This window comes from Lactuca serriola, chromosome 9, assembly GCF_051521515.1.
Source record: "Lactuca serriola cultivar US96UC23 chromosome 9, Lser_US96UC23_V15, whole genome shotgun sequence".
NCBI classification, from domain to species: Eukaryota; Viridiplantae; Streptophyta; class Magnoliopsida; order Asterales; family Asteraceae; genus Lactuca; species Lactuca serriola.
In genome coordinates, this window is record NC_136416.1 from 73,390,773 (window position 1) to 73,406,824 (window position 16,052).

At 34.7% G+C, this 16,052-nt stretch overlaps 1 protein-coding gene and 1 non-coding gene across 3 annotated transcripts; both read left to right on the forward strand.

Moving 5' to 3' along the window:
• Positions 1–4,565: 4,565 nt before the first annotated feature.
• LOC145074417 (uncharacterized) lies at positions 4,566–5,671 on the forward strand. 2 transcript variants are annotated; one of them, XM_079020798.1, is made up of 3 exons: positions 4,566–4,893; positions 5,295–5,353; positions 5,438–5,671. In XM_079020798.1, exons 1-3 carry the CDS (start codon positions 4,648–4,650, stop codon positions 5,439–5,441), a joined length of 309 nt encoding a protein of 102 aa, XP_078876924.1. In that variant the 5' UTR covers positions 4,566–4,647; the 3' UTR covers positions 5,442–5,671. The 2 variants fall into 2 exon arrangements, with proteins under 2 accessions (XP_078876924.1, XP_078876923.1); XM_079020797.1 differs by having other exon boundaries at positions 4,567–4,879.
• Positions 5,672–7,482: 1,811 nt separating this feature from the next.
• On the forward strand, positions 7,483–7,589 carry LOC145077533 (small nucleolar RNA R71). The gene has a single exon (XR_013693275.1). It is a non-coding gene; the product is annotated as a small nucleolar RNA R71 (small nucleolar RNA).
• Positions 7,590–16,052: the final 8,463 nt, after the last annotated feature.

The window sequence follows — 16,052 nt, forward strand, 5'->3', positions numbered from 1 at the left end:
TTAGAATCTAGCATATTCCATAAGTGGCAAGAATTTGATATTCTTTCACTTGTGAAAAGGATTGGGAGTTGTGAAATGAGTATGATTGGAAATGTGTTCATTTGATCTATTTCACAAAGTAAGAACCATAGGTAAACATTGTGTGCATGCTAAGAGCATGGGACAAGTGTTGTAATAATTCAAGTGAAAAGTTGATTACCCGAAACAACAAATAATGAGTAATCGATATGGTGATAAATAAAAGGTGTTTTATTTATGCTCAAAGGTTTGAGGCCATATGGGATTAGTATTATTCTTGTGTTTCACTTTGCATGTTTTGACTTCCTGAACAATTTAATTGGTTTAGAACAGTCAAATTATTCGAACAGGCCACAGTCGTTCATATGTTGGAAGTAGGTATGAATAAAGACTGTCGTGAATTGGTGTGTGAATTGTCTAAAGAGTATTAGACATAATCAAATGTTTGCTACAACGTTCATGAGTGCTTATGAATATGATTTGAGCATTGGATTAAACCCACGCTCACTTGGATCACTCCATGAATTGTATCATGAGTGATTGGTGAGACGATAACATCTTATATTCTTGCAACCGAGATGTGTGAGTTGTATCTTGCAAATTGGTTGCACATTGATAATATGTAAACGCACCAGTAACTTGGTGTTATAAAAAATATTGTTGTGTGTGATTCGGTGAGTGAGTGCAAGCGAGCATTGAATCAAAGTTTATCCGTTCCTTTTATCCAAAGTAGGATCAAAGCGATATCTTTGGGCCCCTCGATGATTTAGTGATAACGAATGTAAATGCTCGGCCGGGCTAGGGCTAATTTGATTTGTTCAATTAGTCAGTCGTCATAAATCGGAAGTCGAGAAATAGTACAGAGAGAATGATTAGAAATCATGTCTTACGATATCTAGAATGGAGGAATATATGATCCCTTATCTAAAGGACACGCCTATCTGATAGGATCAGAGTTGACAGCGGCTTTGGAAAGCTACGATTGCAGATCAGGATCTGAAGTCATACGCATAATAGTTATTAGACTTATCCAAGTGGGAGACTATTGGATTAGTGTCTAAGTCCATAACTATTTTGGTATGGACTATTGGATTAGTGTCAGGATCTGAAGTCATACGCATAATAGTTATTAGACTTATCCAAGTGGGAGACTATTGGATTAGTGTCTAAGTCCATAACTATTTTGGTATGGACTTGACCCGATGGTGCATGGTCCTTTTGGGTTGCCTTCACCAAAGCAACTTGATAGGATGAATTATGGAGAGAAAGGATTAAATATGATTTATTAATATATTATGGGAATAATATATTAAAGGAGAAACCATATTGTTTAATTAATATTAGTCAAGAATTAATAAGAATTAAGTTTGTGACTAATAGAGATTAATTAAACTTAAGGGACTGGAATTGTAATTATAAGATAATTGCAATTGGGTTGTGGATTGCCTTATATTATAAGGTTGGACGAACTCTATGGGGAAACCCATTGGAAATTGTCCAAGGCCTTTAAGGAAAGGAGTCCATGGGTTGCTTAGGGCTTAAGCATCCAAATTAGGGTTTCCTTGTTAGATAACCCTAATAGCCTCACTATATATAGAACCCTTATGCCCCAAAAACATGGTGAACTTGTTCTCTAGGGTTTCCACACGTTTTGGGCAGCCTCCTTCTCTCCCCCTCTTCATCCTCTTGCTCTTGGTGTTTGTGAACCATTAGAGGAGTGACATTTGTGACTCTAAGCTTTCTAAAGTCAATACAAGAAGGATTTGAGATTGTTATTTCTACATAACAATCAAGGTATGATCTAAACCCTAATTATATGTTATATTGATTATCATATTCTAGATCTAGGGTTTATAGTCTTGGATGACTTGCATGTACAATAGAGAAACCTAGATCCAAGCATTAGGGTTTGCATGAGCACATAGGATGTTCTTATAGCCAAAACCCATCAGTAACATCCAACTTTCATGTATTATTCCACGACATCAATCTTGGTTTTAGTATCAATGTCCTTAAATTATGATTGACCACGACGCGGTGGTTGAGACCACTGCGATGCTACCACACCACTTAAGGGGCGACACAGTCAGGTGTTGGTTGTAGCACATTAACGGTTGGGTTCAAAACCATAGGTCTCAGGCCTTGACTCCTATTTAAGGGATGTGATGGCCATGGTTCTCTCCACCCTCAACCTCTATTACCTCTAGGTAAACCCTATCCCCTACTCCATAGTTCTTGAGATTTTGGTGGTTTTGACCTTAATTTGTCCATTTTAGTGAAGAAGTGAGTGAAGAAAGAGTTTGTAGTTGCATTAAAGTTGGGTTCACTGATTCAACATTTCTTCCTTGTTTCTGAGCTCTTGGAGGTATAAAGTTTCTACCTTTGAATCGTTTTTAGTTAGATATAGTTATATACTATTTTAGGTCCCTTTTTGTCCATTTCATTGAGGTCCTTGGAGTTTAGGGGACTCTAAGACATTTCACTTTATTAAATCATCTTCAAGACTTGTTTCATGGAAGAAAAATGTCTATGTGTGCTTCTTCTTCAAGCCATGCATGAGTTTTGTTCCTAATTTTAGCCAAGGTTTAGGATTTTGGTTTATGGAGTGAAGGAGACGGATAAAGTTATATAGTAAACCGATCTAAATCTAAACTCTAGGACCATTGACTTTCGGGCTAAGAGCTTAATGAAATAAGTTATTATGAACGTTCAACATGGCGCGGTGAATGGCTAGTTGCAGTGAATACATGTGGCCCGGTCGCAACTACCTTGTCTTTTATTGACTGTGACGCAGTCAAGGAGTAGGTCGCGACATGGTGGTCGGTGATGGTTGGCCGTTGTCCATTGACTTTTAGACCAATTTGACTTATGGTCAAACTTTTGGGTTTGGGGTTATAGATTGGGGATTGACCTTTGATTTAAAATATTTAGGTGGTTTGTAGTATCGACCTTCACTTTTCTTGCGAGCTGTGGTGATTATCTGATTTTATAGGAGGTGCGTCTCTCACTATATTGTGTAGGACATGTAGTGTCCAAATATTTTTGTTATTATTTGTGAATTTCATGAAAGACTATTGGGGGACCATATCATATTGTATGAAAGACTATTGGGGGGGGGGGGGGGGGATACCGGGAAGGACTGCAAGGGGATTGTAGCAACATAAGTGATTGTAAGACTACGTGTGGACCGTAGCATTCACATGGTTTGAAATACACCCTTAGGACGGGGCCCATGTTATTATTATTATTATTATTATGTATGTGGTATGTTGGAAAATTCACTAAACTTTGTGTTTATGGTTTAAGTTTTAAATGTTTTAGGTACTTCTGGTAGCAAAGTGAAGGCCCGACTTGATTGCATCTCATCCACTAGAGATTTCTGTACTATCTATGTTTATGATTTTACTATGATATTTGGTTTTTGAAATAAAATTAGAGGGTTAAGAGCATGGTTCTAAAAGACATGTGTCGTGGCGAGGCGGTAAAACCAAACCTCAAGTTTTACGAGTCATGATATTTTTCAAAGTGTGATAAGACGATGATTTTGCATTAATTTATAATTATATTACCACGTAAATATAGATTTATATCAAATATAACTAGTTTTTAGAAGTGTTATATCAACAACTAATAATAAAAATGTTAACAAAAAAAATTCACAAGGTGTATGCCCAGTATAAAAATGTATAACAAAAACTTAAAAAACATGTCTCAAACGAAAAAACTCGTGTCATAACACGTCATGACACGCCATATCACATATTGTCATACGCCACGCCTAACAATAATGTCATGAAGCCTTTCCTAACCGCGAAGTCGCGCCATGCCTTAACGCGCGCCATGACACATCTTTTAAAACACTAGTCGAGAATTAACACCTTAGGATGTGTCTTGACAAGAATACTGCCTATTAGGCATCTCAAACACCATGCCCAATAAATGCATGACAAAATGAAAAGGAAATTGAACACCTTGCTGTTTCTCTATTCTCCTTGGCAAAGTGGTACACCACACCACTTGTTTTGCAAAGAAGTGGCAAAGATGAAATGGAAATGTCATAATTTTTTTTTGATACCACACCCTTTGATCTAAACGTTATAATATATGTAGATTAACTTTAGGTTTAATAAATTTTTTTTTTTTTAATTTGGAAAAAATAATAAACAATAGAAATTGAATTCCATGACAAAAGTTGATACAACTATTTTATCTTGGGATGAGCTTACAAGATCTTTTCGACCAAAAAAATATCTCAACACAATTCAAATTAAATACTTTAATTGTTTTTCTTTAAAAATAACAATGACCCTCAGATATTTTTGCTGCTGTTTTTCTTCACGCCCTCTTGAGCACGAAAGTGTGTTGCAACCGCTCCAATGTCGACTTCGCTATACGCCTATACCTTCTATCATGACACGTGTACACATCCATCGGGCGCGTTTATATGCTGCAAATTCTTTAGCGCGTGGGACTATGCGATTAGCATAGCGTAACGTGGACAAAAAAGGGTATGATAAAGTGAAACCGCCCTTATAAAAAGCGGATCCGCCATATCTCTCCAACCCAAAATAATCGTTCGCCGGAAATATTTTCCGACGGTTGCCGGAATTCGTGGATCTAAACTTTGTAATGGAAGCCAAAAGAGCTTACATCGATCATCGATGGACGAACGAGAGGCACCTTGATTTCCTGAAATCTGTAGAAGCTTCGTTCGTTAGAACAATGCTGGAGAACAGCGACGATCGCGTTTTTCTTCCGATGGATCGGTACTTGCCGGATAGTTGCGAATCGACGTTAGACTCGAAGCGGATGACGACGGCGCCGACTGGTGCGAAGAGAAGAAAAAGGCATTTTCCGGCAGGTATGTTTGATAATGTAAGAGAAATGCATCACCATTGATAAAATTCTAGGTTAACAATATGAATCGTAACAGAAAACAAGTATAGATTTCTCATGATCTTAACAGATTTATCAAAAATATTATAGAATTTGTTAGATCGTGGAATTTCCAGTTGACTGAAGTTGATGCAGTTATAAATTTTTTAATTATAATTTGTACATGTGACTGTTAATTATTAAACAACCTTTGTTAATTACTAAAAAAAATCATCACCAGTTGAAATGAATTTTTTAATTATAATATGTATAAGATTATTGTACATGATTATCAAGAAAAATAAAAGAAAGTATGATTTTAGATATTTTGAGGCCTCTATATTTTATTTGTTTTATTTTCTCTTTTCCACAATTAATTAATGTTATGTTAATTTAATCAGTTGAAAAAAGAGTCAGAAGATTACGCCTTCAATTTTCCTCTCCGCATGAAGAGGATCAGGTATTATTATTATTATTATTATTATTATTATTATTAAAAATGGATGCTAATTAATATCTATAATTATATGAAAAAAAATTACAGGTAGTTCCAGAGATCAAATATATAAAAACGGAAGATGATGACAACAAGTGGACAAGTTCTTGATAGTTTTGTTTTAGCTTATAACAAATAGGTCGGTTTTTGATTGGTGTTAGGGATATTATTAATTTATTGGTTAATTATATTAAAAACCTTTGATTAATATTATTTAGATATTTACATTCTTTTTAAGATATTTTAGTACAGCTAACTTCTAAATTGTTTGGTTTGCAGTTATATTCTTTTTCATGTTCTAAATATCTAATTTATGACTTCTTCCAACTTGTAGTAATAATTTCTTGGTGGCAACCTAAATATATAAAATATTTTAATTATAAGTACCCATTAAATATACTATTATTCAAGAGATAATTCAATTCAATTAAACAATAAAAGTGGACCCATCACCGCAATTCTTAATATCTATGATATATTATTGTCAATACGTTGAGGAAGTCCATCGATTCTATCTCTTTCAACCGATATGGCATGTAGGTGTTATATAGTATTTTCTTTTTTATTTTATTTCGATCCACAACATATATATATATATATATATATATATATATATATATATATATATATATATATATATATATATATATATATATATATATATATATATATAATAAGTAAAAAAATTAAAAAACCCACTCACCTCCCAAACAATACCATCCACCACCACTACCCGTCACTACCACCCACCACCACCACCAATCACCACCACCCCCACCCACGAAAACCACCATTCGCCACCGCCAACCATGATCACCATCCACCACCACCATTACCACTACCACCCATCACCACCACCATCACCCACAAAACAACCACCCACCCGCCACCACCATCCACCACCGCCGACCACCATTACCCATCACCACCACTCGCCACCATCACACCCACCCACCACCATTACCACCCTACCACCCACCCACATCCACCACCCATCACTACCACCCACCATTACTACCAACCACCACCCACCACCTACAACCACCACCCGCCTCCACCACCCACTACCAACCACCACCGACCACCATCACCCCCACCTACCGCCCACCACAACCATCACCCACCGCCCACCGCCACCATCCATCACCACCACCCGCCACCACCACCGACCATCACCAACCGCCACCATCACCTCCATCCACCACCCACCCACCTCTATCACCTGTCATTACCACCCACCCACTACCTACCATTATGATCACTACCTGTCACTACCACTAACCACCACCCATCACCACCACTCGCCATCACCACCACTCGTCACCACCACCCGCCTCCACAACCCATCACTACCCACCACAATCACCGTTCAGCATCACTTACCACCACCACCCACCACCATGACTTCCACCCACCACCCATCTACACCATCCACTTCCACTATCCGCCTCCACCACCAACCTCCACCACTCACCACCATCACCATTCATCACCACCGACCACCACCCGCCACCATCACCTCCACCCACCAAAGCAACCATATATCATCACCACTTTCACCACCACCACCTATCACCATCACCCGTCTTCACCACTGCTCGCCACTACCACCTGCCATCCACTATAATCACCACCTTAAATGTCACCCCCACCACCATTGATTATGTGTATATAATCACATGTGATTATGTGTATTTAATCATATATGATTTATATGGACATCATTTTTTGTCCATATAAATCATGTGATTAGATACATATAATCACATATGATTAGATATATTTAATCAAATGTGATTAGATATATTTAATCAAATGTGATTATATGTATCCAATCACATATAATTTATATGAACAATATTCATTTTTGAGTTTTCGTTTCAATAATTTTTCTCATTTTGAGTTTTCGTTCCAATTCCCCTAACTCCGACGTTACGAGGGTAGTGGTACTCCCGTGAATGCTTTGAAAATTCTTCGATTAGTTTTTTAATTTTGGTGGGATTCTTCTTTGTTAAAGGTCCTTGAGAATCAAGGAGTTGCCTTGTCGTTACGTTCACCCCATCGTAAAGATCAAGACTTCTTGTTGCTCGTTTAGATCATTTTGGGGACAATTCCTTATTAACCCCTTATATCGCTCCCATGCCTCATCCAAAGACTCTCCCACTTGTTGCTCAAAATTGGCTATGGCTTTCTTAAGTTTAGCAACCTTGCATGGTGGGAAAAATTGTTGGAGAATTCTTCACACATCTGCACCCAAGTGGTGATTTTGCCTTCATCCAATCTTTTGTTGCTCCTTTGAAGGTAACCGGAACCACTCTCAAAAACATCATTTCTCATGGTACATTCAGAATATGAAGTAATCAGTTATTTCATTGACTTCATCGAGGTGTTTGTATGCATCTTCATGATCTTTTCCGGAAAATAGAATATCATTTAGCGCGGAAAGGATGTGTCCCTTTAACTCGAAGGTAGCAGTAGTGGGAATTGCGGGTTACACAAGTCTTGGACCGGTGTCCTTACGTATTCTTTTCTTGTATGCCTCCATAGTCATGTCAGCAATGTTCGCCATTTTGTTTTTGGGCTCGCTTCCGGGTTCGCTACTTTTGTATGTTTCTGTTTTGGGGTCGTAACCGACTTCCTATTTGTTAGGAGTTCTCTCGAAGCTCTCAAATGTGCTTTCGTTTTTTTGGGATGTTGCTTGATCCTCCTACGTTCTTGTCATTCTTTTTATGAAAAGTTGGCTCTGGATCTTCAAGTGGTGATGTCAATGGTGTGTTTGATCCGCGGGTCATATACTACTAAAACAAAAACAAAAACAAAACCATAAAAATAAACTAAAACTAAATAAAAAGACCTACTTAATGATTACCATGTCGTGGTAATAGGTGTCACCTCGTGGTATAGCTAGGGTTGTTCATTATTTGGATAAAACCGAATTGTTCAATTGGACAATTTGGATTGGACTATTTGGTTCGGATATTCGGATTTTTGGATTGGTTTTCAACAAAACCGAATTATTATTTTGGATTTCGGATTGGTTTTGGTTTATAAAATAAGAACCGAATAGTCCAAAAAAACCGAATAAACATTTATTATTTATTTATTTTAATATATATATATATATATATATATATATATATTAATTTGTAATTTATTCTTTAAAATTGGTTCAAAATGTTTCACCTGATAAAAAAAATATTAATATGCATTTTCTCTCAAAAATTTTATATCTATAAAATATTTAACTATAACATACCTTCTTAGTAGTTGTTTATAAATTTCAATATCACAACCAAATAATTTGTTTCACTTCTTATGTAAAATTGGGTAATATTATAATTATATATCGTTTTAAAATTTTTCGTTTTTTGAAAACCGAATTATAAAAACCGATCCAACCGAACTGTAATTGGATCGGATCGGATCGGATTTGAATTTAGTTTGGACTATTCGGATCCATGTTTTGAAAACCGAAATCAATTTAGATTCACTTGATTGGATCGGATCAAACCGATCCATCCAAACGAACACCCCTAGGTATAGCAGATAAACTAAAACAGAAAGCAAAAACGAAATAAAATCTGAGATATCAGATCTCACATTGTGAGTTCGGTATTTCAGAAAAATTAACTAGTGCTAACAAAATAACTTTTTGCAGGTTTTACCCCACAAAAATGATCGATTAACCTAAAACAATTAAATTAAAAACTGAACTAGTTGTTCCCCAGCAACGACGCCAATAATTTGATGCGTAAAATTATACCTACTAGTTTTAACCAACTAATTAACTAACTATTACGTCTAAGGCAGTGGACCTAATCGGAAATAGTATAACACACATAGTCGCATATCGAACACAACGAACAGATTTAGTATACTAAGGTAACTACTAAAAGTTAATCTAAAAGCAAGAAATAATTAAGAGAGTTTTTATCTAATTTTTCAAGTCCAGAAAAACTTAAGCACTCAAATAAAAACGGTTTTACCCAATATATTAAAAACACTTTCGTTTAGTTTCGATTCCACCTTTTTCCTATGGTTAGTTACTATTTATGGATTAATAAAGTTGATTACCAATTATTATGTAATTAGCAATTTTGGTCCAATATACTAATATTTTCACCAATTCATGTTCTACTATGTATGGTCATACACAAGCAAACACATAATTAGTTATTAATTATAATTGAGATATGTAAGAATTATCTAAGGCAATTAAGCAAAAACAATTTTGGCTACAATTATGTTCTTCAACACAGCTAAGTTTGTTACTTTTATTACTTGATCTAGATGCGGTCACTCCTAGCTCTAGCAATTTAATAGTCACTAAATTACTAGGTAAACAAGTTCATGTAATTTAATGGTCACTAATCTACATTAAACTTCAATTTAAGCAACAAAGTTACAAACTTTAACATGATAGGTAATGATAATCAAACACAAGCATAAATCCAACTTTATAAAATCCAAGAGAATAATAAAATAAACCATAGTTCTAAGGTTTCATCTAGCTAAACGAAAGTAAACTAATTTAGCTACTCATAACTAAAATCAATCAAACAAATTCATAATGCAAACTGAGTGTAATGATTTAATCTTCAAATTCTCGATCTTCAAGTGATCTCTCCTTCCAAAGATGTTTGTCATAGGTTTCTGACCTCCAGTATCTCAGAATATCCCCCCTCCAAAATCTCTCTTAATCAATAATGCAAAGGAGTGTTTATAATTTTCCAAAATACACGGCTCATGTCTTGAGCTCGGTAGATATCCGTATCGTGCAAGGATTCTGCCTTCCGCGTACTAATCTTTTAGAAGTTCCCTCCTTACGCTGTGAGAATTAATGTCTCACATGGTGTGCTTGGTATTTAGCTAAAATCTTCTTCTTTTAAGCTCCAATCCTCCAAAGTTCCAATGCTTGTCACTTCTGGTCCTTATTCTTCAAGTGTGTCCTATTTGGCTGCAAAATATAAATTAACTCAATAAGTATCACATATATTTGCAATTAACTAAACTATTACTTAAAATGTATTAAAATATTTCCTAACAATGTGTATAAATATGGCAATATCAACCACCAGAGAGAACTGATAACTTGACTTTAAGAATTGTGTAAAAGACAGCATGGTCCGTGGGAACCAAGTGGTCGTCCCTTTTTTTCTGTGGTAACGGTTTCGGCTGATAAACCACCGGTTGCAACTGCTGAGTTGGCAGTTATGACTGTTGGGTCGGTGGTCGTGACTGAAAAAACACCGGTTACGATGGCTGAGTCGTTGTCGACCGGGGCGTTGCAGTTGAGGTTGTAACTGGCTTTTTTGTTTTGACAGCTAACGGTCGACTTAGGACGACAATTGCTGCCGATGTGGTTTTCGTTATCAGACATGACGTCTGTGTTGTTGGCGTGTGGGTGGAGGCTTGTCCGTCTAAGGTAGATGGTCGTGTGTCATCGAGTGATGACATTGATTTGAGTGGGCTTGTTTCTTCCCCACCGGACACTACATGTACCTTTCTCGTCATTGCTGCCGTGTAGGGTCGTTATAGGGCTGTGTAACTCTGAGTACACACGCCGTATGACGCCAAATGTTGTGATATGTATTCGAGCTTAACGTCGTCTATGATGGTTTCGCCTGAGTTGAGAATGAGAACAATAAAGAAAGAGTCGGCGTTTGTCGTCGTCCGAGAGGGGGTGTCGGAACGAGACTCCGGCGGTCTAGTTAGTGATTGGATGAGGAAATTAGGGTTTAGCTTGAGATAGAGAAATAGGTGATCCTTTTTCTGGAGAAGAATGATCTCTTTTATACATGTTGTCGGGGGAGTATGTCCCCAACAATACCTTTTGTCATGTCTGGGCCGGCGGGATATGAATACGTCGTATTGGTGGATCGTGCACCACTAGTAGTTATCTGCTATTGGTGCAGAACAACCAAAGGGTAGCGTTCTGAATGCTACACTTGTCGCTCCGGGAAGCGGTTGATACTGTTTTGGCTCGTTATAGACCTAAGCCTCTCATTCTGAGTTGGACTGTGGCGCTAGTTCGTCGGGATCTGAGTGTTAGGCTCCGAGGGAGAGGGCCCGAGCCTAACACTTATGCAAGGGCAACGACCGATAGCTAGGTCGTCCTTTAGATAACCGCTCCGTTATCTTTGACATATTCCTAAAGGGATATGTTAACAATATGAGAAAAGCTCCATCAGTCTATGATGTATTCATGTTTACTCATACTAAGGATCATGACAAAAAGACATTCTTAGATGACAAAGCGAAAAAAGTTCATGTAAGTTTATTTAAGTAATTTGATAATATTAAATTAAACGTTTTGTATAAACTATATATTAATACGATGATAACATTGTAAGATTTTATTGAGTCTTGACATGTAGATTTAGAACCGTTTGGAGAGGAAGTTGATGAAAATAAGTTGTTTTATATAGTTGTTGGAGGACATGACCATAAAGGAAGAATTTATGGGCTTGGCTCATATGGCAGATCCATTTTTCCTAGAAATTATTCTAACGCATGCACTACACCTGATACAAATTATGAAAAACATCATATCGAGACCAAGATCCAAAAACTAAAGGAAGCTATAGAGCAACAAAGAATCGACTTGGATGAAGTGATAAACACGGTCAATGATACGAGAAACATGATTAACTAGTGATATTTTTTTAATTGTTCGTTTATCGTTTGTAGCTACATTTTACTTTTTAATTAATTTGTCTCACATTTTGGACAAAACATAAAAACATTGGATGATACAATATTTTTATTAAGAATTTATGTAATTGTGTTTTATTTAATTTTGCATTTTCATAATGTTTGTTGTTAGAAAATTGGTTCGAGATGATTTTGTAGTAAATTTTGTATGTATTTTCTATGTAATTGATCTTGTCACAATTTTTCGCTATGAAACTAGTCTTTAGTTATTTTTATAAGCATTTATCTACGACTTTATTTTGTAGTTAAATTGCTATGAATTTTCTACGAAAGTTATTCCGTCATGTTTTTTTTTTCTTTGCTATAAAGGTAGACTGTAGTGAATTTGCTACGAAGTTTCTCGGTTGTGGAAAAGTTTGCTACGAAATTAGTTCATAATGATTTTGGTACGGAAGAAGGTTGTAGCAAATTTGATAGCAAAGATACTAAAATTTTTACTACGGAATGATGTCGTAGCACCATAACTAATCACGTGTACCTATGGAATTCCATGATTATCTAACGGAATTTTTCCGTAGCTAAATCAATTTTTTCGTGTTGGTTTAATAGATTGATACTTCAACTTACGCTTTCAGCCCCTTATTTATGCTCCATGTTTTATAATCTATCGCACCTTCCATTTTTTTTTATCCACATCAAGTTTACAGAAGATGTATATTTAGCCCATCAACTTTTATAAATCTGCATTTTTCCATTTTTATCAATTCAATTTACTTTTTAGTTTTTCTTCGTGAATTCAGCCCCTTAAATTTATTTTGTTTATATAAAAAATTATATTTAGAGACCTATTTTACTATTTGCAAAAACCTTCAAAATCAATGGATCATCCATGTATATAATAGGGTCGAGTTAAATGGTCAAAATTACCAATACGTCTCATGGTTTTTTGGTTTTTTGGAACCTCTATGCAGTTCGGATTTTCGTTCTTTTTTTTTTCCGGTTTCGTAACTATATTGCTAAAGTATTTTGGTTCGGTTTCACCTACAAAGCATCCCAACTCGTAACTATATTGCCAAATTACTTTGCATAATATCTATTGTTAGCTAAGTACATAAAGTACATAAATAATTAATTTAGAAAAATATCAATCGACACATATGGGGTTGATAATTAATAAATATAACCACAAATGATAACTTATCAAATGACAACGACTAAACAAGGTTAAAGTGGGAAATCATATTATTCGTAGATTAGAGGGGAAGTTAAAGTAAGAAAAAAAAATCACTTATGAAAACAAATTCAGAAAAAGACAATAAGAAGAAATAAGATATGAGTGTTGGTTCACAAAGAGCCATCCCACGTGGGTGAAGAATAAAGGGATGATAAGATCAATTATAAAAAAGGGAGGTAGCCAAAGTACAAAGAGATATTCTACTTAACTTTTAAGTTTTAATTCTCTTTAACAAGTTGGGCTAGCTCAAGGGCATCCATTATAGTAATGTTTTTTAAGCCCACTTTGCTTATATTTTATTGGAGTTGGGGCACGTACCCCCATATCTTAAAGGCTACATCCACTCCTATTGTATGAAAGTATTCTAACCTAAACTAGTTTAAACTAGCTTAAATACATATAATTATAGAATTAATTAAATTTTTATAAAAAAAATTATAACTATTAATCAATTATTTTCAATAAATCATTAATTAAGAGATATACTCAAAATTTAAAGTTATTATAACTTCAAATTTAACATATAATTAGAAAAAATAAATATGAATTTTAAAATGATTATCTAATATATTTATCTGACATGTGATATAATATTAATGATGAGTTGTATTAAAGTGACATATAGAAAAGAAGATTAAAACTATTTTTTATTAGAATAAAAAAAATAAGAAAATACATACATTGTTATAGTATATCACTACAAGGATTTAGATATGCCATAAGCTATTCGAGTTTAGGCATTAATATATTCCTTTCATACATCTTTTCAAACTTAGTATGAAAGTGTGACATACATTGACTCCCTTTGTTAGATGTGTTGTAAGTTGTAACATGTTCTTAAGAGTAGTTTCACCTAGACTTTTTTTTTCATTATTTATTCAAGCATAGTTGAAAACTGGTTAATAAAAAATCTCTTTAACTATGTTGTAAGTCGGAATCAGTAATACCTTTATACTATGCTTCCCGAATACATGTATCTGTAATCTAAGAATATATCTTCAGTGCTTCTCGAATACTAATAAAATTCTATATGAACATCAACGTCATACATTATAATTTATTTATATTCAACCAACAATCTCTTGAGCATTTTAAATATTGGGATAAATACATATAATATCATTGGTGACAAACTTAATGAAATGAAGCCAGGTTAATCCATATATCTCATCAGAGGTGGTGTTTTAACATCATGTTACACTCGTATGAGTCAAAAGTCAAAAACATATATCTTGAGCCAATTCCAAGATAGTGTCGATATTTATACGTTGACTAACATATGCTATTTTATTAATGTTTATCTTTTATAGACCTTGATTCTCATACTACATTCCAGAATCATATTATAGTAGGATATTTCCAAGTCTTGATCGATATTCAGTAAGACTAAAAACATCTGCATTTAATATGTGTGTATGTGTGTGTCACACATTAGATTAAATGAGATGACAACTCCACACAAGATCCAATGAAAACCTAGTAACTCATCCCTATTGTGTGCAATATTAAACACTTCGATCTTCTCATAATAGGTCTTACTTTCTTAGATGCTTACTTTTGACGAAGCTTATACATATCATCCTGATGTCTAGACTTCAAAAAACATTTTTCCTGCACCTATGACCACGTCCTCTTTAAGGTGACCATTCAAGTATATGCTCTGATAAACAATCTTTGAAATTTCTAATACCTTTTATTATATAGATATGATGTTGTACATCATGATGTTTACTTTTCTTGTTACCTGAGAGGAATAGATTTCCTCAACGTCTACCTAAAAATATCCATTATATCTTAATATGTTTGTTGCTAAGTGAAAAACTAACTAAGTGTTGGACTTGGTTTGTTTTTATGGACCACATCTATGCATTTATGGTTTTAAACTGGGTAACAAGTTTTTCACCTTATGATATTTCTTGAGTATACACAAGTTTACTAAAATGATTTTATTTAGAATAGCCGAACTAACATAATTAATTTGGGAATATGTCAAAAACTTAAATGTATGGTGGTTTCATATTGTGTCTTTACATGACAATACATAGGCCTAATGCATTATCCGCTATTAACTACAAAAGATGTTGTCCAATGTAGTTGTTGGAAAAGTCCAAGATCTACATAGTCCCGTTCCCTTCTTGTAAAATGAGATCTCTTCTTTGTTACTCATCGTTTCAAGTATCAAACATATTTGTCCTTAGTGGGATTGTAAAAGATAATTTTCATAAATAGACGTGATAATCTTGGATTTGCATAAGATGTACATCATGCATGATCCTTATCGACCTTAATTCTCAGTAAGAAAACTTATGGAAAATCTGCCCATATCATAACATGCACTATGGTGTCTTAATTATCTTCTTAAGTATGGAATCATTTTGAAAGAGATATATCACAACATAATTTATGGGAAAATCTCAAAGAAGACTGTGTAATTTTGTAATATTTTGACAATATTTTATTAAGACTACATGTATCATTATGCATTAGTTCCAATAGAAATCTTTGATGAATTCATCAACTATTTGAAGAAATTCCTAAATCAATCTTTCCATGAAACATGTAAATCTAATCACAACCCTAAGGCGGATGAAGTCAAGTTTCCTTCTAATTGGAAAACTTGTTGTATGTTTATATGTCAAGGGTAATTATGTCTCATATTAATACTCAAGTCTTACTTGATTCATATTACATGTATATTTTTTTGAAACATATTTATGCACATTCATATTCCAATGATCATCATAAAAAGGGATAGTCAATAGTCATCCAAAAAGA

What these genes read in the sequence shown, in the direction of transcription:
- LOC145074417 (XM_079020797.1), top strand. Translation starts at nt 4,648, where the DNA reads ATGGAAGCCAAAAGAGCTTACATCGATCATCGATGGACGAACGAGAGG. An exon ending in AAAAAGGCATTTTCCGGCAG is followed by an intron (nt 4,880 to 5,294) that starts GTATGTTTGATA and finishes TAATTTAATCAG; the next exon opens with TTGAAAAAAGAGTCAGAAGA. An exon ending in CTCCGCATGAAGAGGATCAG is followed by an intron (nt 5,354 to 5,437) that starts GTATTATTATTA and finishes AAAAAATTACAG; the next exon opens with GTAGTTCCAGAGATCAAATA.